The sequence below is a fragment of the Lineus longissimus genome, chromosome 10 (genome assembly GCF_910592395.1).
Source record: "Lineus longissimus chromosome 10, tnLinLong1.2, whole genome shotgun sequence".
NCBI lineage: Eukaryota > Metazoa > Nemertea > Pilidiophora > Heteronemertea > Lineidae > Lineus > Lineus longissimus.
Window position 1 is genome coordinate 4,587,782 of NC_088317.1, and position 24,647 is coordinate 4,612,428.

The 24,647-nt window shown below is 42.0% G+C and overlaps 3 protein-coding genes across 5 annotated transcripts; 1 reads left to right on the top strand and 2 right to left on the bottom strand.

The window, feature by feature from the left end:
• Positions 1-587: 587 nt before the first annotated feature.
• On the bottom strand, positions 588-9,111 carry LOC135494891 (calpain-5-like). Its single transcript, XM_064783204.1, has 13 exons — positions 9,025-9,111; positions 8,550-8,728; positions 8,125-8,253; positions 7,173-7,387; positions 6,694-6,880; positions 6,294-6,487; positions 6,129-6,206; positions 5,591-5,768; positions 4,816-4,935; positions 4,137-4,333; positions 3,665-3,801; positions 2,609-2,745; positions 588-2,150 (listed from the first exon to the last, which is right to left on the bottom strand). The coding sequence occupies exons 2-13, from the start codon at positions 8,718-8,720 to the stop codon at positions 1,944-1,946; spliced, it is 1,950 nt and encodes a 649-aa protein (XP_064639274.1). The 5' UTR covers positions 8,721-8,728; positions 9,025-9,111; the 3' UTR covers positions 588-1,943.
• An 828-nt stretch (positions 9,112-9,939) lies between these two features.
• On the bottom strand, positions 9,940-13,591 carry LOC135494453 (ADP/ATP translocase 1-like). Of its 3 annotated transcripts, none has more exons than XM_064782441.1 (3): positions 13,571-13,591; positions 11,132-11,502; positions 9,940-10,854 (listed from the first exon to the last, which is right to left on the bottom strand). In XM_064782441.1, exons 2-3 carry the CDS (start codon positions 11,352-11,354, stop codon positions 10,118-10,120), a joined length of 960 nt encoding a protein of 319 aa, XP_064638511.1. In that variant the 5' UTR covers positions 11,355-11,502; positions 13,571-13,591; the 3' UTR covers positions 9,940-10,117. The 3 variants fall into 3 exon arrangements, with proteins under 3 accessions (XP_064638511.1, XP_064638512.1, XP_064638510.1); XM_064782442.1 differs by lacking the exon at positions 13,571-13,591 and adding an exon at positions 13,461-13,479; XM_064782440.1 differs by lacking the exon at positions 13,571-13,591 and having other exon boundaries at positions 11,132-11,694.
• Positions 12,868-23,885, top strand: LOC135494452 (integrator complex subunit 6-like). The gene is made up of 16 exons (XM_064782439.1): positions 12,868-13,190; positions 13,280-13,357; positions 13,794-13,943; positions 14,329-14,418; positions 14,621-14,804; positions 15,288-15,434; positions 15,937-16,175; positions 16,370-16,522; positions 16,940-17,072; positions 20,028-20,122; positions 20,404-20,514; positions 20,665-20,894; positions 21,174-21,414; positions 21,795-22,023; positions 22,480-22,755; positions 23,325-23,885. Exons 1-16 carry the CDS (start codon positions 13,080-13,082, stop codon positions 23,570-23,572), a joined length of 2,715 nt encoding a protein of 904 aa, XP_064638509.1. The 5' UTR covers positions 12,868-13,079; the 3' UTR covers positions 23,573-23,885.
• The last annotated feature ends 762 nt before the right edge of the window (positions 23,886-24,647 follow it).

Here is a 24,647-nt window from a genome sequence, read left to right on the forward strand (position 1 = left end):
CACTGTAGCTTAGTTGGTTTTGTTCCTCAACTAGATTCTCTGCAATTAGATGCCTCAGGAGCTCACAAGGAGATATGCTATGACTGACATCATGTATTTAGGACAAGCAATTGCTCAACTGCACAGTTGCAGTAATTTTCATCTCATCCCAATCATCAGTGAAGATACTAGTATCCATCGGTCAACCAGTTGCATCCAGACATCAGGACCGAATAGAATGTGGAGAAAGGCCTGAACGAATTAAAAATGTATATTTTCTGGGCAAAAGAGATGTTTTTGCTGGGAAAATCTAATTTGCCTATCAAACAATGCTTCAGGGGTGGTTGCAGAAAAATTTCTGTCAAATAATCTGCAATCCCAATTAAATTTTCCAGGGAAGCCAGTACAGGTTCCTGCTCCCATATTTTTCAGATCCTTTTCACCGATGGCACATCCGTCCCAATTCCCCCAAAATATTTTCCTCTTTCCCGAATTATGATAGTTATTTTGGGGGTCAATCCTGGCATCTGAAAGAATACCATACCCCCTCCATGAAAGTCTCATGTGAAAGAGAATTAATGTGTCAACAGAAGGAACAAAAGACATAGTTTGAATCAGTAAAAGCGTGTATTTATTCAGAAAAAAATAAAATGTAGTCTGAATGGACGGATTTACTTACGAGAATTATAAAAGAAAATTCTAAGAAATTCTGTTTGTATAAGCAATTGCTTTCACATTAGAAGACAAACAACAAACAACATACGTGAACCAAGAATCTTAAATGTTTTTCTTGGTGTATGGACGGATTTATTTATGAGAACAGTAAAGGAAAATTGTGAGAAATTTACCAGTTTGTATGAGCAACTTCACTAAAATTTGTGAAAACATCCTGGGTGAGATTCAAAGGCCCAAAACATACATAGGCCAAAAACATGTATCCAAAAACAACAACGACCTTGGCGGTCGCTAAAATATATGCGTACAACATTTATAAAGTATTTAATTTGTAAAATAAGACTACACTCTGCATTGCACCTTGACTATGGCACTTTTCTGAGAATCATTTTGGTATAGTGTATGGCCCTATTTCAGTTGAACTGAAAATTGAGCTGATATCATTTTGGATCAAACTTGAACTGAAACTGATTTCAGTAAAACACTGTTGAACTGAAATCATTTTGGGCTAAAACGTATAACACTCGCTAACCTACTTGCCAAAAGTCTGCTCTACTGATGATACATAGGAATATTTAAAAACGAAATAGCCCAGAATTTCTTTCCCAGAACAGGTCAGTTTACCGAGCTGGAAGGCCAACCTGATTCTCTGCAATCTGGGGAATCGATTCTCCAGGGTGGTGGCAAAGTGGTTAAATTTGATCATCGGCAGACTGATCAAGTGAAACAGTGGATGAGGAATGCATTCTAATTTGTAAACAGACGATGGGAGTATAACAATGTAGCATCAATATTCAACAATGTAGAATAATGACATGGCACAAGCTGGTATAATAAACACACCATAGTCGCAGGTGTAGGTGTAAATGACCACATGTGTATGTAAACAGTCGTATAAAATCAATTAGATGTAAAAACTCAGTTCAACTTATTTCTATGTTTCTTATCCAAAGACCAAAAAACCTATAGTAAGCAGCAAAAGCTTTCCAGCATATCTAAGACAGTGCTTTTTGCGACACTTTAGGCCTTTTGCAACATTTTCTACCACAGGTTGAGGTACAGCCAGAGCTTTCCATTACAAAGCCTTAGACAGACTCGCTGAGGAGCTGCGGTTGACATCCTGCCAAGAGATGATCCCACAAGGGAGGCTTGTAATGGAAAAGTAGAACCTCTGTATCAAGGACACTCTTGAGACTAACTAGTCCTCAATACATAGGTCAGACTGAAGTGCAATGGGATCAAAAATCAGTGTCCTCGGCAGACAAGCGGTTTCACTGAACATGATTCAGCTAGTACTTAGCTAGATCATAACTCGTCCTCATCCTGATGCACAACTTTCCTGGCATGACTTTCTCTTTTTCTTCATCTTTCCCTTCTTTTCCCTTCCCATATAGCGACAATGTAAAGCTGTACCACGTGTGCAGTTCGTCACATTCCGTGGACGTAAACACACAGCCGCCCATAAACTTGTCTCGCACGACATTCTCATTCATGATCTGTAACAGAGATGCGAGTGATTAAAGGTATATCCACTCCAGGGGCATAGCTGGTGGGGCAGAGGGACGTGAATCCCCCCCCCCCCCCAGAAGTCACAAAAAGGGTTTTCGACTTTGATTTTGGCCAAAAAAATTTCCAAAATTTCAACAGGGTTGTTCCCGCATTGGCGACAACTACCTGCAACGATCCTTGATTGACTGGACTCCCAACAAAATTGTCAATTGCTCCACACATTTCTCCTGGCTTTATCACATTGGGTGACATCAGCAGTGATACCCTGCTGGTAATATTCATAAAGATGAGAAAATGCTTTTACTTTGGTCTTGTACAGACAGGTCCAATGTAAATGTACATGAAGTTTTCAGCAAGAGCATTTATTAGTCTTTATTCATATTACCAAAAACACATAACCCAACAGCTTATCATCCTGTCAAAGGAGACTAGATCAATGACTCACCTCGACTGTGATTTCACTATTATGATACACCTGGTAGAACGTGATTCGATCATCCCAAACTGGGTCCAAAGTGTCCTCGACAACTGATGTAGTGACTTTCTCTCCCTCGCAGGTAAACACACAGTAAGGATCAGCGCCTTGAAAATAGCAAAGTTAAATGTACCGGGAATGCTAGTAACTAAAGTTAAATGTACCGGGAATGCTAGTAACTAAAGTTAAATGTACCGGGAATGCTAGCAACTAAAGTTAAATGTACCGGGAATGCTAGTAACTAAAGTTAAATGTACCGGGAATGCTAGTAACTAAAGTTAAATGTACCGGGAATGCTAGTAACTAAAATGTTGACGGCCTACACCACTAAGTATATGAAATTTGTAATTGTTGCATGCTGACCACTAGGCCATTCCTCTTCTTCTGTGTAAAGATTTTATGTAACCATCACAACCTCAGCTGATGTGTTGCAACAAAATTGTCTGTTTTGTACAGGTCTTCAGCTGTTGCCAATACTTCATCTCGATTGACTAGGCCTTGTCGCTCCTCACCAAGCCAGTACCTTAATGTATTGCTAAGCTCAACAACATGAAGAAGCTGTTCTATGCACACACAGCAAAGAGTCGAAACAAAAAGACGCGGGTGCATTTTTACAAACACTTCACAAAAATAATTACAGTAAGATATAAAGACAGCATAAAGCTGACTTACTGTCGCACTCCTTGCTCCCTAACAGAATGAAATCAACGCATTGTTAGAATTTTCAACCGAGACTCAACAAATAAGTAAGTTGTGGTCCTATTTTATTACAATTTGACTGGAACCTCCGTTTGCAGACGTCCTCAGTCAAGGACACCAATAGTCCCGATTTTAACCTCAATAATCAGGACACCACTCATCAGCCCCAAGGGTGTTTTATGTGCATCTTTATTGTTTTATGAACTAGATTTGGAAATCAAACTGTGTATTGATACCCGATTGTGACATTGTCCCTTTGTCTTGCATGTTGTATGACAATCACATTTTGTTATGAAACTATCAAAGGCTGTAACGATAGATACATACCTCCAACTCTATCCTGTTTTTCTAATCCCTCTGCTTTGACGACTTCAATCTGAGCTAAAATTGACTTAGTCCGGGGCGGTGATATACAGCAGAGTGATGGCTGTTGGGGCAGCTGTGGCTCATCATAGATTAGCTCACTGAAGGAAAACATTCAGTAGTAATATAGTTGGAGATGTTGGTTAGGATTTCACTAGATGGGATTTGGCCTGGTACAGCCGGAAAAACGAACCAAAAGATTCCCCTTAGATGCATTTGGTATTGAAAGAGATCACTCCCGTGATTCAACATGCCATATCGATGAATATCTGATGACGTCACGAAATTTGCCATTGTGTTGCGCGGGTACCCCAGGTGAGAGGAGTTACAACAAACCCTTATCCTGTTGATATTACTCTTGAAAACATAATTATGTTTAACCCATGATATAATCTTTTAAGTGGTCAGCTGAAATTCCTTCAATACGTTTACTCACATAGCATTAGGATTCTTGCTTACGTATATTCTCAGCATGAACTTCAACTCTTGTCCAGGGTCAAAGGTCGTTGGTATAATCAAATAGCGCCCTCTGGTGAGCTGAATCTTCGTATAACAACCGCGGTTGTTGCTGAACGCCGTTTTGCCAACGTATTTCAGTTTGTCGTGCATTCGGTACTTCCTGTTTAGGTCAGCCTGAAAATAACGATTTAAAAGGAAGTCATGAGCGTCAGAATCAAAATGCTCATCGCTCAGCGTTAAAATGTAATCACCCTTTGACTTTGATTCTGTCCAATTCCAGTGTTCTATTTTTTTCATCATGTATCAATTTCAACATCTGTATGATACGTTTCTAAAGAAATATTTGTTTGGTTGAAGTACCTTTGTCTTCATCTCATGACTCAACGATGAGGAAGGTATTACATTGGGTTAAAAGCCTATATATACTGGCAAAGAAGTGCGAGTAAAGGCAAAAGTTGTTTCGAAAACACAAGAGAACAGCATCTTCAATTCTACCCTTAAGGTTTAAACATCGACTTTGATATCAAAGAAAACCTCTGAGCAGAACGATGCAAGAGGTTTTCAAAATCTAAAATCGAAGATGTTTTGACTTTTGCTATAAACCAAGGGACATTTGGTTGGACATGATGCACACACTGTCATGCACTGATACATACCTTGTAAACAACTAAGCCAATGGTCGCTGCAGTCTTCCCAAGATGCTTGTTTACCCGTGCATCCTCCTGCTCCAATGAGATCACAACATCGTCCTTCTTCTTCACGATATCAAAAACAAACTGAAAAAAAAGACAAGCAGAAAGTTGATATATTAGATACCCAAAGATCAGACCCTTTCAAATTAGACTGTAGGCCAAATCCAAAGTGAAGAACTTAAAGGGTAACTCGTGTCAAATTTCACCATATAATGTTTTAGCTGTTTTTGACAAATGACTACGTCACTTTCTCATAAATCGGTAAGGTTTTCGAATCGAAACGCACATTTTCTAGAAATTGATGGTTTAATCCCGCCCAGACGGCTCACTTCGATGCCGTTTTCGTTGATGACGTCACAACATGAACATTTTTGCGGTCGCGGTGGTTTACATTCAGCGATTTTATAATAAATCTAATCAAAAATAGAAAATTTGAGCTTTACATTTGTGATCAACAATTAAAAACTGACATATTTCCGCAAAGTTGTAAATCACATCATAGTATCACTTTAATTATCTCTAACTGTTAAGAGCAGTTGACAGGATTTTCTGGTTGCTAATGCCAATATATCTGGTTTCTTGCGGGAAATTTTGTTAGAGGATGGTACCTCAAGCCCATCTATCACTACCACACCACTGTGTCATCTGCACAGAAGGAATTGTTGGGGCACAATCGAAAGCAGTTATATACCTCCATGATGATGATGATGATGATGATGATGGTAATAATTTGTTTTACCTGAGGGTTCAGCAGATGCGACCGGTGATTGCCACAGCCACCGGCCCGATCTGGTTTCGCCCATTCCGAGTGGAGTATCGTCTCGTGCCACGTCTTCTTGATGGACAGAACTGATGTGTTGAACATGTGACAGATATAAATTCTTTCGAAGTACTTGCAGAAATCGTCATAGGACATCCTGAAAATATCCAAGTAGAGAAATAACTTTTAAAGGCGAGGTATTTTTCCAAGTCAGTTGCTGTCATATTCAACGGCAGTGTTTCATTGTTTCAGTGTTTCAAAAACATCATCTGTCATCTGAACAGTTGGGTTTTCAGCCCCCGCCTGATAGGGGTAACAGCCTCTGAATGCCAACATCAAGCTCATTCCAAAGCCTGGGTGATTGGGCAAAGAAGCTCCAGCCACCCTACGTCTCCAGGCGATACCAAGGGATCCTCAGGGAAAACTTGTCCATGGACCTCAGGGATTGCCTCTAAGGTAGCAGGATGGGAGGAGCTCAGATATGCAAGCAGGGGAAAAAAGTCCAGAAGTTACTCACCAGAATTCCCCATTATCATCAAATACCAGGCCAAGTTGTTTCTTTTCAGCACTACTGACTTTCTTCCATTCTTCTGACCTGAAAGTAAGTGACAGACGTTACCGATAATGGACTGACTATCCAGCATTCATCTGAAGACGATGAAGAAGAAAAGGTTGTACCTACCCATCACTCCATGCCCCGGTCCACTCAGTCCCACCCCACGGGTTGCGACATCTCACCATTTTGATCCGTTCCTTACTGAATACCGCCATCAGACCCGTGCCGATCTTGATATCCTTAGCAGCAGTAATGCTGTAGGCATGGCCTTTTACCAGCCCAACTTCTGTCCTCAATTCCATCTCACTTTTGCCATTTGCCTGAAAAATGGATAAGATAACATAGATTTTGAAAACATATTCTATTTGAGACGTAATTTGACTTCATACAATCAGAGGATACCAGACTGCTTAGCAAGCAGATGTTGTCAGATCAGGAGACAAAACTCAATGTGGCCGTGATTTTGATTTTGGCAAAATCAATCACTGCAGGCCTAAACCTTTCTGGGAGTTAACAACCCACTCACTGGTATGCTGGCATTAATGAAAGAACTCTGGTCCATACAGTCATCTAGGATATCAAACAACTCATTCCGGCCTGCCTCAGACATGACATAGTCTTCCATGTTGATGATATGGCCGACACCACTGGTCAAGTCGACGAGAGCATCGGAGGAGATGCCAGCGACAAGTGCTTCATAGCTTCCAAATAATCTGAAGAGAGAGCCAAGAATCGTTAGAACAAATTCTCTGGCAAAAGATTATGAAATGCAGTGTTTAGCTAAAGAGATCAGACCATGGGCTCTCAGGCTTCTCAATTACATGCTCCCTAAAATGCTGTAAAGTATTTGTCATGTTCCCAAAATATTCACTGAAAAAAGTATGCCCAAATTAGGTTTTGGTGCCCACAATATTCTAGCTGTAGGCAACCTCTGATTCTACTGACTAGGACATTATAAAAAACAGAATTGGGGCCGCCATCAGAAATGATTGAGAGGATCCTTACTTGGCATACGCCTTCTCAAGCAGTGCGCTCCAAAACTCGTTCTTGGCACTTGAATGCACATAAATCAGATGACCATTCCGAGTTGGTAAATAATCATCAATCACAACGTCAGTCACTTCACCAAATATCCAGAGTCGAAAGTGAAAAATGCCGCCATATTTATTTTTCTTCCTCTTCTCGGAAGGCCATTCTTGTTCCTCATAGTCTGGTATGATCTGAAGAGAGTTTCAATTTCATAAAACAACACTTTCCAATTGAAAACATTGTGTTCAGCGGGGGTTGATCTAAAAAGAGTTTCACTTTCTTATTAACACTTTCAGCGCCATCTGACGTAATTTTACGTCTTGCAAGTTCACACGGTTGAGCCATCCGACGTAATATTACGTCGCGTTTTTAAATTTCCCGCTTTGTCTTCGAGGCGACTAGCAGCGCAGTATAGGGGAAAACAATTTAACTATACAGCGCTTGAAGTGATAGTATGATGTTCAGCCAATGTGCTATTTATAGCCAAGATTGTCTGCATTCGAATAGGCGCAATGGCGGGTCGAAGATTGATGACGGGGGCAGATGTAGCCGAGAGTATGCCAAAAAGTGGGTATTCGGAAAGACACCAGATATTACTGTTCTATGTGTGGGGTACCATTGTGCAAAATCAAGTGCTTTGCTGACTATCATTCCAAATTAGCATTGTAAAGAGATCTAACAAAGAAGAACCAACACAGAAAATTTCATGTAATTATCTTTATTCCTTCTATTGTTTTCATAATTTTGAAAAAGGGTAAAAAGGGGCGTAACCTTGGCCCCTGGGGGAAGTACGCTAAATATGGCTGGGCGCTGAAAGTGTTAAGACAACACTGTCCTATACATTTGAAATGATCTGACGGCCTGCAATGGGATTAGACTCAGAGGATGCAAATTCACATGCAAAGAAAAAAGGAACAACTCGTCTCACCTTCTTCCAAATCTTTGAATTGGCAATACAGGCACACGCAGCGACAAACCAACAGTCCCCCAGCTCCCCCTGTTGGAAATCGTCATCATCAGCACCTTCGACTAGCAGCTGTGGGGCATAGTGCAGTTCCTAGAATAGATGTGTGAGAAACCACTAGGACATCTTGGAGAATCAGTTTCCCAACTTTGCCGAGAGTCAGGCAGGCTTTCATCTTACCCATCTTCCCTTTGGGGATAACGGGATTTTGAGCTCTTGAAGAACCTGGGCCACGAGTTCCTCGACAGGTAACTTGACATTGTTCTTATGACCAGGTTCCACTACAGTAAGGTCCCAATTTTTTGGGCCAACAACTTAAGCTTTCTTCAGGCTTGGATTTCAATTTGTTTGATGACATACATTTTTCTATGTGCTTGCTATACACCTACCCCCGGTCTTTTCCACTGCACATTTGAAGGCAGCTCTTTGAATGCCAATGAATTCTTTGAGGGCGGAAATGAACTGTCTGTGAACAAGCATCCAGAACTGACAGCCTCATTTTTCAACTTCTTATAGTCTTGATTGTTAAATTTCTTTATGGTCTTTCCAAACAGGGACATGGCTATAACTATAAGGAATAATAGGAGAGAAAGTTAGTTTCTTTTGGTCACCAAAATACAACCTCATGTCATGTGGTCAATCACTATAGGCATATAAATCAATCACTGAGTCAGCTCACTAGGCTCAGCCGGCAGCTAGCAGATATCTTAGAGTAACCAGCTGGTATGCAGGCTACTCTGCACTCTGCAGGATATGGAGATAATGAGATACAATGTTGCAAACTCGACCAGAAATTTACGTCTGCATTACATCGGTTAATTACTAGAGTGTGCTGAAGTGCTATCAGACAAATCATAAGCATACCACATAACTGGACCGACAGAGAGACACTTTTGTTCAACAGGAAAGAAAGTTCTCCAAGTGACAGCTCAAAACGTGCTCAGGTCCGCCATTTGTAAACAACTTCGTTCACAACCGAAACAAACGCCATCTACAAATGAACGGGTACACCACTAACAAAAAAGCGCGAAATTCAACCTTACCTCTCCCGTTGGTACCACGTGGGAATCTTGGCGAATTGCGACTTGAGCGGACAGCTGACTAATGATATGCTTTCACTAGCATTTTGATGAGACAGGCGACTTCATCGGGACAGAGCGGAGAGCGGCTCAGAGTGACTTTACGGAGGTCGACGAAATTGTCAAATCGACCAGGAGCCGTCGCTTCCAGACCGATCGGGTGCCATGCAAGTGTATTTTGTAAAGAGTCGACTGCAACGCGCGTGTTTCAACGAATTGGTTACATGTGTAGTTAAAGGTGGTATATTGGATCACCACACGCGGGTATATCGAGATACAAATAACATCAAGAACCTCTTGATTGTGCGCCGTGTAGAGAGACTACAACTGCATCCTCGTCAAGAAATTCGCGACGGCTCAAGTCCCACTTTAAAGTGTTACTGTAAAATGGGATCTGTCGAACGTCCGTTGCATGGCGAAGTCTACGCTCCCACGCACAGGTTTCAAAATATGTCTAAGAGTTAACTTTGTGGAGGATTTGAGAGACGCCAACTCGTCAGTAAAGACATACACATCCAAATCAACCGAGACTCGTCACCTCCTCGACCATGTTTTAGGCTTGTCCTTACAGGTCGCTTTCTTCTTCCCAACTTCCCTAATATTTTGAGGGAAAAACTTCGAAATAGAAGACAGCATTAGCAGATGACAAGTTATGACCAACTGATCTGACAAAAAAACAACGACAAAAGAATTTGCAAAAATAAATATGATTTAATTCACAATCCATGATGCATACCCGATCAAATGTCGAAGGCACTGATGACAAATATATAACGCTATGAAACCAAACCCTGATAACAGTAGCACATGCAAAGTCCTTGAGCAAGGTAGAATTTTCTTGGTATATATAATGATTGAAGTTCACATTTCAAGGCACATTAAATGTACTTGTTAATTTCGTCGTATAAGGCGAGCACTAGGGCACCACCAGTTCCTCGAATGATATTGGACCAGCCTCCTTTATAAAATGCTCGAAGTCCCTCCTTTTCTAGTATCTCTGACCAACAGTGAAGCGAGTCTTGGTAGAGTAAGTCTTTACGGCAACACTGCATCATCATACGTCTGCGGACGGTGTCGAAAGGATATGAGATGAGGCCAGAGGCGGTCGTGACAAATTCGGCGATCAACCAGGCCACGAAGAAGTTTGTATTGTGTGGGTCTTCCGTGAGGAGCCTTTTAGCAATATCAAACCCGCCAAAGTATGCGGCGCGATATATCACTATACCCTGTACAGCCACGATAAATCCCTTATAAAGTCCTGCCACTCCGTCAGTCTTTACGATTTTAGAGAAACAGTCTCTCATGCTGGTGAATTCCCGTTGGTGCTTGCTCCTCCCGACATCTGTTGCGAGACGGGTACGAACAAGTTCAAGGGGATACACAAAGCAAAGGGCGGTGGCTCCAGCCGCGCCCCCACACGCGAAATTTCCACAGCAGTATTTCCAGAAATGCTTGTTTGGGTCGATCCCTTCCATGAAAAGCCATTTGTACTCCTCGTTAAATGCGAAGTTCAATGATTGTGTCGGGAAGTAGGTGATGATGTTGGCCAGGTTTCCTCGCCATAGAGAGGCGAAGCCCTGCTCCCTGGGGATCCGGCGGAAACAGTCAATGATACCTGTAGACAGAAATGGTAAGAAAAAACTATATCGATGATCTTGACCGATCAAGGTCACCATTCAAGAATTGTCCCGCTCATGAGCACATGCATCCTGAGGAAATCAGGGGTTAATGATCGGATCTCAAGTATATGCAAGTAAATAAGACCGTCAGCTAAACGAGGTCAACAAAACGATAAATTAGGACAGCCCGGAGAGCACACACGCGTGGTCCGTAAACGTACTGCGATTGTACTATCTACTTGGAGAAGAAAACAGCAAAATGGCGTACCGTACCTTTGTATTGCTTCCGAACTGAGATCTGAGCCGACGCATCCTGCAGCTGAAGGATAAGCTTGACTCTTTCTATTGGCGCGACGGCTGTCTTCGAAATCCCCGCTGCAAATCCACCAACGAAGAAGTCCTTGATGAAGGTGTTGTAGGAGTGCAAACCATGTGGTCCGACATCGTGAGGGTGTCCATGGTGGTGATGCGAATGATGTTGGTGTCCTGGCGACATGCCCGCGTGGCTCTGTACACATCCAGGCGTCCGCTCCACCTGTTCAGGCAATTCTTGGCCGAGGCACTGTTTGTCTAATAAACGAGCCAGCAATAACTCCGATTTCCGATGTCACTTGCATATTTCATGTTGTCCTCCCGTACATACTCTGAAACGGGAGAAAACCAATGCTTGATAGAGCGTTGCCACCGGTTACCACGGGGCACACGAAAATTCGATGACGTCACGGTAGCAGCGCTGGAGCCGTCTTCACCAGGCAGGACATCTAGCTGTTAGGCCTATCGTCTTCTCTGCCCCAGACTATGAGCACCACGTCTACTTTGTTCACTGCCAAGTTGATGTTTACTATTTGGGGAGTGTTGTGATGCATGTGAAGGTTATCAGCTTTAATCAATGTACATGTATGTCAGCTGATCAATATTGTTGCCAGATTATAGGGATAATAGGAACTTTAAATGGGCCGGAATTTCGGAAGTTTACAAATGTCCTGGGATAGAATCTAAGAGGAACAAATGATTCTATTATGCCCTTTCATCTCTGAAGTATTGACGATCATAGCCTCCACAGAACCATGTACCATAATCCCACAGAACCAGACACATTTTCCAAAAGGACATTTTTAACCTCTACACAGGCGATGACGTACATGACGTCGTGGTTTTTTTTCTTGAATAGATTCTTATTTATTGTGAGCATCTTTTTCTATACCAAATAATGATTTTGGCGTTTCGGCCTCCTTGTACCTTTGCCAAAATACCATATCGACCACCAATGTTTTGCAACGACTGTAATATACCCTGGCTACATTTAAAAGGAGTCTAAGACCATGAGGTTCAATGCCAAAATCAGCAGAGACGACCAGAAAAATCGACCAGGATCCTTCGCGACGTTCTGAAAGAGACTTGATTAGAAGCAAAGACAATCATGCCGATCTACCGTACACTCCGGACGCATCGGACCGGCCTCTTTCCTCACATAAGGAGACCCAATTAGGATGACGCAATGGACTACCCCATGAGTCTTATCTACTGGCGTTGTGCGGATTATGATCCATGGCTTTAGGATTGAGGTTCACTGCCGTTAGGTAACACTCTGGACGCAGTGGACCGAATTCGTTCCTCACCCCAACGAGATCCAAAAAGTGATTTGTTTTTTTTTCAAATTTCCTACAACAGGTAAGAAAGCCTGTCGGGTTTGTCATTAAAGACATTGTCAGAAGAGCATGTTAAACAAATACAATCACCGAAATCCCGGTCACGCAACATTTATTGTCACCGTGCTAATTTTCCTGAGACTATGTCTACTGCTACACCAACGTCTTGGTGTTTGGGAGCATTCATTTTCATCCAGGTTGGAAAGAACGCTTTCGACGAACAGATATCAACTCTTGTATTTTCTGTAGAACTGGTAGATAAATGACGACTACACATGTCTAATATCCAACAAGTAAATGTGCAGGGCAAACTAACTGACAGCAAACTTTGATTCAAAACCAAGAACAATTGGAAACACACAAAACGAGCACTCCCCACATTTTAACCAATCAGAAAATCATGGCGGACAAGTCACATGACAAGTTGTCGTGGCGTACAAGTTGCTGAAGTGCGGCTTGCTACTGCTCGCCATTGTTAGGACGGTGGAGAAAAACCCGTTGAAACGGGTTTCGTAGCCCACCAAATCTCACAATTTTTGTCTCGATTGAAACATAAAGGTTAAACCTCGACCATGACCATCATACTTTTTCTCATCGACACCAGTGCGTCGATGAATCAGCGCACTTATCTCGGCACGTCGTTCTTGGACGTGGCGAAAGGAGCCGTCGAGCTCTTCATGAAGGTAACGCACAAAAATGATGTTTGTGGCTTTGTTTTCGATTTATTCTTATTTTTAGAACAGAGAGACATATGTCGTTTCTTGATTTTCAGTTTCGCTCCCGAGATCAGGCAAGCAGATGGGATAGATACATGCTTTTGACGTTTGAAGATCCACCCGCGAACATCAAGGTGAGTTTTTCGGTCGCGCATCCCATCAGCAAAAAACTGCATCTTTATTTCGTAAAATATCCAACTTTAGCCACACTGGAGCGTACATTCCTATCGAACACACCTTCTCCACGTATTCAACTAATCATTCAAGCATAGTTAAGGCGTTTTACATGCAGCTATAAGGAAATAAATGCCTTTATTTCAGAGAGATATTCTCCCGTGTCAACTCACCTCCTCGACGGAGCTGCTGACGAGGTGCATTATGGGAAATTTATGCTAATGATCGCTGTACCTATTTTGAGCTCATCCCACGTGGTTTTGTTATTGAAACTTTTTAACTACAGGGTGGCCCAGAATGACTTGTTATTGCCAATATCATTCAATGAAATAGTTTATGATGAAACATCACTGTAAAGTGAATTCAGTTTCATGCTTTTGTCCTCTTATTCAACAGGCTGGTTGGAAGGAAAGTCATGCAACCTTCATGAACGAACTAAAAAACCTGACAGCCACTGGACTGACTCCGATGGGGCCCTCATTGAAACATGCGTTTGACCTCCTCAATATCAATAGGATGCAGAGTGGCATAGACACATATGGACAGGTAAGTTCCAATTTGAAAAAGTCCACAAAATCTTTGAAGTGTTTTGAGTCTTTATATTACCTCCAGGTACCAAGCTATGCAGCAAGCCTAAGGACAATGTCACAACCTGATCTGATTGCGAGTCCTTCAGAGAACAGAAGGACTGACTGAACTCTGAGGACAGTATCACAACCTGATCAGATTGAGACTGCGAGTCAGAGTGTGGGGTGCACTGACTGCACCCTAAGGACAACGTCACAACCTGATTGCAGATTGTGAGTCCTTCAGACTCGGAGAACAACGGCACTGATTGCACCCGAAGGACAATGTCACAACCTAAGCCACAGTGATTGAGGAACCCCTTGACACTCTTCTTGATAAATTGTTTGTCACTCTTTCTATTTAGGGGCGATGTCCTTTCTATCTTGAACCAGCTGTGATAATCTTCATAACAGACGGACAGAGGTTAACTGGCATGAATGGTGTCCACACAGAGGTAAGATTCTTTCCTCTGCTTTGATTGGTTTATTTTATTTGCCCAGTTTCCTCACCTTGTTCAGGCCGGACTAAGTGAAAAGTATGATGTGATATAATTTTATGTCTCTAGATTCTTCCCAACAATTGCACAATGCCTGAATAGAATTGACTTCAAAAACATTCTGAATTTCCCTCTCAGACTCTTTTGTTTGTTATTTCAGCTAAACCTCCCCATGCATACGCCGGTACCTGGCAGTGAACTCACAAAGGAACCGTTCCGCTGGGATCAACGCCTGTTTGGAGTCGTTCTGAAACTCCCCGGCACCCAGCCTTACGAACAATGTCAGACATTTATTCCATCAGCAGAGGACTCTCCTCTTGATATGATGTGTGAGGTGACTGGAGGTATGTACTATATTATTGCTAACATCATTTTAAGGAGCTGCTTAGCACAGTTAAGTTGTTCGACCATTGGCCTACCATATGTTTTGCCAGTAGCGTACCATTTAAACCAAAGATTTACTCAAGAGTGCGTCGAAGGTTGTTGGTAACTACATACAGGCCACCCTCAAAAATCTGTTAAAGTAGTGTACTCATCACTGTCATTTTCTAGTTAGCCTGAATCTCCCAAATGGCAGCTGCCTTGTCAAAAACAGCTGAGGAATGTAGCACCAGCTAGAATTCTAAAAAGGCAGGGCTGGAAGGGGCAAACCTAAAAATGGCAGGGTACTTGCGGCACTCTGCTTTAAATGGAAATGCTTTATCCACTTGTGAAAAAAAGTAGAGCAGAAAGAGAAAATTGAGTGCTGCCCCCTGCTAAAACTGTCCTGCTAAAACACGAAGGTGATACTATAAACGCACAATTTTGACAGTATCCTCTGTTTTCAGGTCGTTCTTACGCTGTCTCCTCCCAGCGACAGCTGCTCCAGTGCCTGGAGTCCTTGCTGCAGAAAGCCAAGCCCGGTGTCGTGATCAACTTTGAAAAATACGGGCCGGATCCTGTGGATAACCTGGAATTGAATGGTAACTCTAAAGGTAAAATCTTCTTGATCGATAACGGAATCGTTACCAAGATTTGAATGAAATTAGAACTCAATTGAAATCTAGGAGAGAAAGTTTTGTGTTATAATAAAGGGAATTCCAATAGTGTCCCATTAAGTAGCAAAAATGATTTCAAAGCTTATCATTGAACAAAAAGTCTGTGCCTTTATTAGATAGAATACATGTAGCTCTCTAATCATGTGGAAATGAAGTCTTAGAATACACTGCTCTGATAGAAACCAGGAAGTGGTGTACCCAAAGTACCGTGGAACCTCCCTTAGCCGACACCTCTCTTTTAAGAACATCCTCTCTATTAAGGACACTAGTTTTGGCCCCAAACGGGTTCTTTCCATTCAAATTGACCCCTCTAATTAGGTCACCACTCTATTAAGGACAGCACTTGTCAGTCCCGAGGGTGTCCTTAATAGAGAGGTTCTACTGTACTATTTCCATCCGCTGAGGTGGAAACCACTTTATTTGGTTTCTTTCTTTCCAGAAAATCAAGATACCAACAGCCAGGATGTTCAAAACGGTCTCCTGACGACAATACCCAACGAGGATAAGGCTCGTCCGGTCACGCCAATACCTAATCAAAACAACAGCAACAGCAACACCGCCTGGCATTGTTGTCGCCGTCTGCTCTATGTTCAGCGCTCTGCCCAAAATAAAGGTTACGCCATTGGTCATTGGCCAATCCCTGAATCGTTTTGGCCGGACCCAAATAGTCCAAACTTGGTAAGTTTAAGAACGTTCAGACTGTGGTTAAGATTGCTTTTCGCTTCACACCGTTTCATGGTTCGAGCGAGGGAAATTTATGTTTACTGTTTTGTTTAGAATAAGAAGAGCTTTTGAAGTGGCACTTGGAGAAGTCACACAATGGTAAAGCTAAACCACGCTGATTATTCCTGCAACTGTTCTCTGTTTTTTAGCCAGCCCGCTCAGCTCAACCTGTTGTCAAGTTTTGCTGCACCCCCTGTGAACCGATGGTGATAGAGAACATGCCGTTCGACAAGTATGAACTGGAACCATCACCGTTGACGCAGTATATCTTAGAAAGGCGGCAATCTAGCATTTGTTGGCAGGTGAGAATAGAGTTGTAGCCAGAAAGTTGAAAGGGGAGGGCAGAAAAGGGGACAGTTAGACAGTCGGAAAAGGCAGTGTTTGGGTAGTTGTGATTATATTCGCAGTTATCTGAGATTCAAATTGCTTGTTGGTGCAGCGTTAAGCCTTCAATAAGCCTTTTGCTTTAGCCATCAGGACAGAAATGCTCAAAACCTATCGGAAATTTCAAACAGATCTTACACTGTGTAACGATTTGAAGTCAAAATTCCTTAGAACAATACCATGGGAAACTACATTCTCAATCAAGTTGATGATCACTGCCAATCTAGATATAGACTGCACTTCATTTGAAACTGCACTGCTTATGACGTCAAGAGCAATACTGTAAAACAAGGTGACTAAAATTTCTAAATCATTTCAAAATTTGCTTGTTTCAGGTTTTCCTCCCCAACAGTGCCAAATACAGTGAGCTGGGCTCACCGTTCGGCTACCTCAAGGCCAGTACGAATCTGCAGTCTGTCAACCTGTTCGTCATGCCATACAATTACCCAGTCTTGCTGCCTCTTCTTGGTGAGTTACGTCTTTCTTTCATTAACCCTTTCGCTGCCGTACACGGTATTGACCAGGTCTGTCCACTACGTACTATTGACCCGCAGTAATCCGCACTGCTAAATTTTCCACAAGCTTTATCATTCACCATATTCCTTAGAATATTTTTGTTTGGTTACCCTTACACCTGAAAAAACGAGATGGCAGCACTGCATACAATTCAATGGAGACCTCGTCCCCGAGATGGCGATTTTACAATGAAATTTTCCCTAAGCCAAGTTGGGAGTCGCCCGGACTAGACCGAGTGCGGAACACTTTGGCAGTGTGGTACACTGTAAAACTGTGGTGGCGAAAGGGTTGAGGCTCATCACTGAGGGGTTTATTGTCCTTTCCTCGTTTCCAGCGAAGTATGTTTCATTTTCAGGGCTGTTTATTACATAGTTTTATATGATCTATGGCCCTTGTCAACATAGTCATCATCCATGTCATCGTCATGTCCTGAAGTTGTTTGCGCGACTCTGCACTTTGACCTCAGGGGTTTGTGTGCATGGCTGGATCAGCGAACATTAACCCCTGATTTCCTCAGGCTCAGAATGCCTCTTTGTGGGATCAGTCAGGAGACTGTGGTATCATGTTGTTCGACGTGCTGGATTAACCCCCTCTGATCTGAATGCAGACGTGTGTTGACATCCAGTGCTGTATGACTAATACCAGTCTTGCCTTTCAGTAAGCTTTTCAGGGTTGGAGCAACTCTTTCCACTGTGTGTGTCAAAAGTTACCACCAGAATTTATAATGGCAGTTTTTTGTCATTCACAGACATGATCCGAGTGTGACTGCCCTCCGCCCAAACGTGAGCCCCTCGGCGCACTATCACTGGACGGTGAGTTGGTCGGATGGACAGCGACACAGTTGATGACGCTCCTGGCAGCACGGATTCATGTCATCCAGGTGAATTATCGCTTCACCTCGTAACTGAGGAGCTTCGAAAAAACAGGACGCTTTCTTTTGAAATAAGTGATTTTTAGATAGTTTTTGTATCGCCTGTAATCATTTTGCTCTGGTCGTGAATAAAATAACTTGCTCTATGTCCATTTCATCAGATTTTGGATCCCTCGGTGATTGCCAGTTGTTTCATGAGCCACTTTAAATACTCGTCTGGTATCTTTCGTGCCTACAAGTGCAAACTGTACTTTGAAAAGTGGATTGTCTCAGCACCCAATGTATGTTTTCTTGCAGCAGATGTTTGAGCTTTAGGTTCTGGGCATGGTTGTTAAGAACAAATTCTGTCCCGAATGATGGTGTTGACTTTACGCATGTGTCTTCATCAGTTATAAAGGCCCTTTGACTTAAAGTGATACTATGATGTGATTTACAATTTTGCGGAAATACGTCTGTTTTTAATTGTTGATCACAAATGTAAAGCTCAAATTTTCCATTTTTGATTAGATTTATTATAAAATCGCTGAATGTAAACCACCGCGACCGCGAAAATGTTCAAGTTGTGACATCATCAACGAAAACGGCATCGAAGCGAGCCGTCCGGGCGGGATTAAACCATCAATTTCTAGAAAATGTGCATTTCGATTCGAAAACCTTACCGATTTATGAGAAAGTGACGTAGTCATTTGTCAAAAACAGCCAAAACATTATATGGTGAAATTTGACACGAGTTACCCTTTAACGTAAAAGCGTTAGTGACAGAACTCGTTTTGAACAACCAGGCCCTAAAGTGGGGGTATTGGTTGTCTCACCAATCACTGCATTGGTGGATCTAAAATTGAGACCAAAACCAAGGCACCTCGTCGAGGTTTTGGTTGAAATGACCACTCCACTTGAGCGGTGTTTGGTGAAACGTCCAATACTTACAATGAGGTATCAGACTCAACATTGACATGTGATGGGTTGTAGACTTGTTTACACTCATTTTCTGTGTGTTTGGTAGTTGAAATATCATTCAGATTCAGATGTTAAAATTTGGAGAAAATTTTTTTTTTTTGCACCAAGCTCCTGGTGTCAGCACCCTGGTGTTGCCTGAGGCAGCCAGGCGGTTTTTCTGGTGCCCCTCATACAGCTTTGTGCCTCATCAAGCTGCTTGTAGATGTTTAAAAGCCCTGGCCATATATGCATCATCAGGAGTGATTTTCAAGACAAAATGTTGTGAGATTCATGCTGAGAGTTTTTCGGTTACTCACCTGAAATATGTCGTGCATCATTAGAATCAAAGGGTGATGGATGCTTCTAAGCAAAAGTAGGTTGCAGACCTTTGAACTATCACTGCAGTGTTAAAAGTACAATAACCAGGCCGCTTGATCAGTTTATGGATATTAGGTGAAAGCACGTTGACCTTTAGATGCAGTAGGCTATTATTTACCATTGGTTTGTTGAAGCTGAGCGCAATCTACCTTCTGTCGATATTGTTATGGTTCTATTTATAGCACAGGTACCTGGAGAGATTGCTAGCTTCACCTTGGCGTGAAGAAGTCATGTCCTGCTGGGTCAATATTTATAATGAACCTCTCTATCAAGAACGTTGTTATCTGCTCTTGGGATATGAAGAAATAGCAAAAAACGTTATCACATGCAGTGTTTTCCCTGTCTGCTTTGAATGTGTCAGGCAGACATGTTTACTTTAATACAGCGGCATCTAGTTTAGAAAAAGACAGAGGGTGTTCATTTTGTCAATATTTTTGTTGCCTTGGTAGTACTAAAGAGACTGCCTGGGGTAGGGTCTTAGCCAGAGAGTGTCCAGAATTTGGATTTTTACTCAATACTCTCCTGTACTCGGTATTTTAATGTCAATTCAAAAGATAAGTCAGATATTTTCAAGGTTCAAGGTAATGTATATTTCAGCAAACGGAACAAATTTCAGAAAATTCTAATGGGATCAGTTCATCTTTTTAGGTCAATTTTTAAGCAGACCTTTCAGAGAGTGACTTTATCAAAGGATGACGATGGTTATTTTCTTCTATTTTCAGATGAATTATTCAAGGTCCACAAAATTAAGCCCCCACCAACATGGCGGCAGCGATTTGACAACTACCTAAAAACAATGCCAGCGTATTATGCTCAGGTAATTTGACGGCTTTTTTAGCCACATATCCTTCCTGGGCTAACAACAGTGTAAAGGTTGACCGAGTTAATTTTGAGTTTAATGGGATTTACTGAAAGAGGTGTCATCTTTAAGGACACTCAATGTAATTTTAATGTAGGCCTTTAACAACATCAGTCTTTGATGAGGTAGGAACAAAAAAAGTTGCCCAAATTTGTATAGTGCTGTTCAAAAGTAACATATCTTCTTATTCTTAACCTATCTTTGCAAGTCCATCACTCTCTCCGATAAAATGTTTTCAGATGCTGCGGCGAGCTCTGGCCAGGATGGGTACCCCAAGCCTCGTCCCCGACAACCTAGACAACAACCTCAGCTACAGTGTCATATCTTACCTCAAGAAGTTAAAAAATCAAGTGAGTTTGAAAACTGTTCATAAAATGTCTCTGGACAATTTACTCTTGTGAGCATGTATTGTGTGCAACTGCAGTTGGGCACCAGTTGATGTGAACCTGTGTTGCTCTTGTTTAAAATAGCATGTTATATCATTTCTCCGCTTCTTACAGGCCAAGGTGGAATACGAACGACTTGTTTCATCCGTGGGGCAGAAAACGATTAACGCGGAGGGAATCAAAGTCCAGTCCAGAACGAAAACTTCCATTTTAAAACGCAAGGATTTCCACACGTTATTAGCAAACGTTGGTGGCGATATGTCACTCTTGAAACAAGAAGTCAACGAGTTTACGAGTTTTACGATCGGTGTCCCAGATAAGGAAGTCAAACCTCAGTATTATAGGTAGGTTTCAGGCTGTTACCGTCAGTTATGTCACACACCTGTTTTCAGCGTGAACGGGGCTCCATCAAATATCGTATCCTCGTGCTGAGTGGCAACTGGACTGTATTCTCCCAGGGAGTTGAGCTTAAACAGGATTGTACAGGCCAATGGCTAGGGAAAAATATGGCAAACACTTATGAGTCAGATCTGATCTTAATCGAAACGCATAATATTATTGTCATTTATTTTCAAGATGTTTTCAAATGCCTGGCCTAAATCTTTCCCTCTTTGCTCTTGTAGGAACCCCTTTGATATACCAAGGAAAATGTTACTCGATCAGCTTGCCAGAATGAGGGCAAATCTTTTACAGACGTCGACGTTGGGAGCGAAACTTATCGACGAAGACCAACTGCACAGTGTTCCAGTCCAACAGATGGGCAACTACCAAGAGTACCTCAAGAAACAATCATCGCCGCTGCGTGAGATTGAACCTGCCGCGGTCAGGCAACACTTGTTTGGCAATCCATTCAAAGTCAATAAGGTGGGTACATTGGGTACATTGGCTTTGTGACTCTGTCTTCAGCTAGAGATGGAGTCCATCGCAGACTACTCATGTCTCTGACTTAGTGGAGTTTTTGCTTTCCTTTGCAAAGACACCAGGTACAAAGAGCCTTGGTTTTACATCTCATTTGAAGGACGAAGCAATTAGGGTTGTGTATCTTACTCAAGGACACAAAGAGAACACGGCGTTGATTCTGTCAAGTGTCAAACCTACACCCTCTTGATTATGAGCCTGTAACCACTATGCCACTAGCGTGCCTTGACCCTTTGGTCAAAGGGATTGCTGACTGCTTGAAAAGGTCTCAATAACTGGTAAAAAGCAAAGAGTGTCACTCTTATTAAAAAACCTTTCTGTTTCAGAATCTGATGATTGATGAAGCAGACGAAGCGATGCCTGGCCAGTCAACGCGGAGCAGACGATCACCCTCGCAGGACAGCTCCCCAGGATCGCATGGCCCCAAGAGGCGGAAGCCAGGCCCCCTGCCACGAGACACGCCAATCAGGAGACCATCACAATCGTCTGCTGGATCAATATCAGGGGACTCGGATGTGGAAAGTTTGCCCGGCAGTCCAAAACCTGGAACAAATGGTATGTATAGTGTATACCACGTACATTTTTGTTCTTTTATAGTAATTGCTAATTAAACGTTTAGTTGTACAAGATTTAAAAAAGGTGAAACTGAAAACTTGTATCAAAATGTGTCGATGATGTTGGATGTTCATGACTTGATGCATAAGATTATGGGACATCTAGTCCCGGTTGTTCAAAACTAGTTTAGTGATAAAACTGGTTTTGAACAGCCAAGCCTTGTTGTCTTTCTGAGATTAGGGAACACTTTGTGGGATTATCTGTTGAGTGCTAAATGCGCATTTTCCAGGCATCAGTGGGCATAAATTGGAAAAATATTTGGTTCTTGGGGAGAGGCACCCAGAAAGAATCATTGTTCTCGAGTAAAAACGGAGGGTGGCATGCGCATTCCCCAAATCCACCACCGATATTGAAAATGTTGCAATATTTTAAGTTCTGTTTTTTTGTCTTCTGCAGACGACGATGTTTTGATAATTGAGCCGGAGAACGTAACTAACAACCACAACCACAACCATGAGGAGGACGAGGACAATAACGGCGCTCTTGAAGAGGTGGACGACCTCGTTATCGATGAGGATTCTGGGATAAATAGTGACGTCGATCAAATTGATGAGGACAATGTTAAACATGTTGATGTGAAGAAAGTGAATCCGAAAAAGTTGTGGTTGATCCATGAACATAATATGAATGTGAAGCGCAGGGTCTGCAAGCAGATTAGGAAACCAGGCAGATGTAAGTTTTGAATTAGTTGTCCCCTGTGATGGGGTGTCTTGGGTGCCTGATGACAAGGGGCACCATTCTGAATGCAACTCAAGGGCCAGTGCCATTCTGAAGGCTGTTCAGGAAAAGGCAGCATTCCCTTAATTGGATTGTGTCTACAGAACAGACTTATGCTTCGTTATTATAAATGAGCCAAAAGCACTTTAGCACACTTTGCTCATTTCTGGTTCTTTAGACAATATTTGGACAGGCTATACTGAAGGAGAAAATTGGGCAAACCGTAGGAAACCTACACTGTTAAAGAGAGTCACCCTCTCTGTCATATAAGTGTACTTTTTTTTTTTTTTTATAAATTTTTATTTTCAAAAGTATCACACAATACAGAATATCGCACAACAATACAAAACAGGTACGTGTACATTTTGAATTTTTTTTTTTTTTTTTTTTTTTTAAACATAGACACCGTTCCCCCCTCCCCCCTCCCCCCCTATAAGTGTACTTGAAATCAAACCTGGGACATGAGCATACTTTGCTCATCTAGCCGCATTTATGTTGTTACATATTTTTTGTCCTCGTTTCAGGCTATGATGCGCTCTTCAAGGAAATGTCGGCGATGCGTGGAAACGTCGAGGTCAAGGTGTCGTTTATACGCGAAATGGCCTTCGAGGCCGCGCGGTTCAAAAAGAAACTGTTAGTGGAGATGATTGAACAGTACGAGAGATCGTTTGTACGATTAGATACAAAGAAAAAACTTAAGGATAGGACGATGAACTCTTCGGCGCAATCTCTGTTGCCTGTGAATACGACGCAGGTGGTTCCAGCAAGATAGGTGGAATCAAACTGATGACACGGAAGTGTTGACATTGATTGAGAAGTTTGACGTCTGCTTGATTTTGAAAGTGACAATCGCCATTCCTTTCACTGCCGTACTGTTGGCTCTCTGTTGCTACAAATACAACACAATCCCTATTGATGTTTACTATGTGGGGGGGGGGGGTCACATAGTTACTCTTTATTGGTCCCTTTCAAAGTTCATGTGCTGCACTCGACTGTACATGTACATGTGCATTTTACAGCGCAGACGTATTGGATGGCAAGCATGTGGTTTGCGACGACAGAATGATGTTGTTGTGTCAATGAAACACTGCTAACAACATGTATTAACATGTTTTCTATTCTATTTTAAAATTTGATCAAATAGTTGGAAAAGAGAACGTAATCCTGGCACTCGGGGATGACTCTGGCAGTCAACAGAGTAATTGTTGCATGCTGCATGCATGTATGATGTACATGGTGACTGGGTTTTCTGCTGAGGAGGCTGGGAGATCATTTGGTTTACCTGAATAATCTAAATTAAGTTCATTTGATCCCGGTCACAAATAATCCACCTGAAGAAAATTTGATATTGCGCGTGGTGGGTAACACGCACAAGTACTAGGTGTAAAAAAAACATGGTACACTTTTGTTATTGAATAGCATACCAATTATCATTCAGAACCTAATCAAATTCTAGTATCATATGGCGGAGACGAGCCCATTTTATGTGATATAATCACTCTGGGGGCACAATTCTAATCGTTGAAGTATTTTGCTTGTCAAAAAATTTCTGTTTATGAAATCCTCACAAACTGACAGTTTTTGATAAGCCGACTACTAAAATAATTGATGATTTTTGTGCTCAGGGTGTCACATAAAAAGGACATGTCTAGGCTGGCTAATTATAATACTAGGATTTGATGAAGTTCTTAAAGGGGGACTATAGGCAGGAGCAGAGGGGCTAATTAGGCCATCTTCAGGTGACTAATACACCTTTAATGGAAGTGTTATTGCTGTCTAATTTTAAAAGTGTATCATGTTTTTTGACACCTAGTATTTATGATATGTAATCAGTGATGTGAATATCT

Coding starts and splice junctions, on each gene's coding strand:
- LOC135494452 (XM_064782439.1), top strand. CDS start 13,080: ATGACCATCATACTTTTTCTCATCGACACCAGTGCGTCGATGAATCAG. Junction 13,944..14,328: donor GCATAGACACATATGGACAG/GTAAGTTCCAAT, acceptor CTTTCTATTTAG/GGGCGATGTCCTTTCTATCT. Junction 17,073..20,027: donor AGTCTTGCTGCCTCTTCTTG/GTGAGTTACGTC, acceptor TTCTATTTTCAG/ATGAATTATTCAAGGTCCAC.
- LOC135494453 (XM_064782441.1), bottom strand. CDS start 11,354: ATGTCGCCAGGACACCAACATCATTCGCATCACCACCATGGACACCCT. Junction 10,855..11,131: donor AGTTCGGAAGCAATACAAAG/GTACGGTACGCC, acceptor TTCTGTCTACAG/GTATCATTGACTGTTTCCGC.
- LOC135494891 (XM_064783204.1), bottom strand. CDS start 8,720: ATGTCCCTGTTTGGAAAGACCATAAAGAAATTTAACAATCAAGACTAT. Junction 2,746..3,664: donor AAAACAGGATAGAGTTGGAG/GTATGTATCTAT, acceptor GCTATTTTCAAG/GCGCTGATCCTTACTGTGTG. Junction 2,151..2,608: donor ATAGTGAAATCACAGTCGAG/GTGAGTCATTGA, acceptor TCTCTGTTACAG/ATCATGAATGAGAATGTCGT.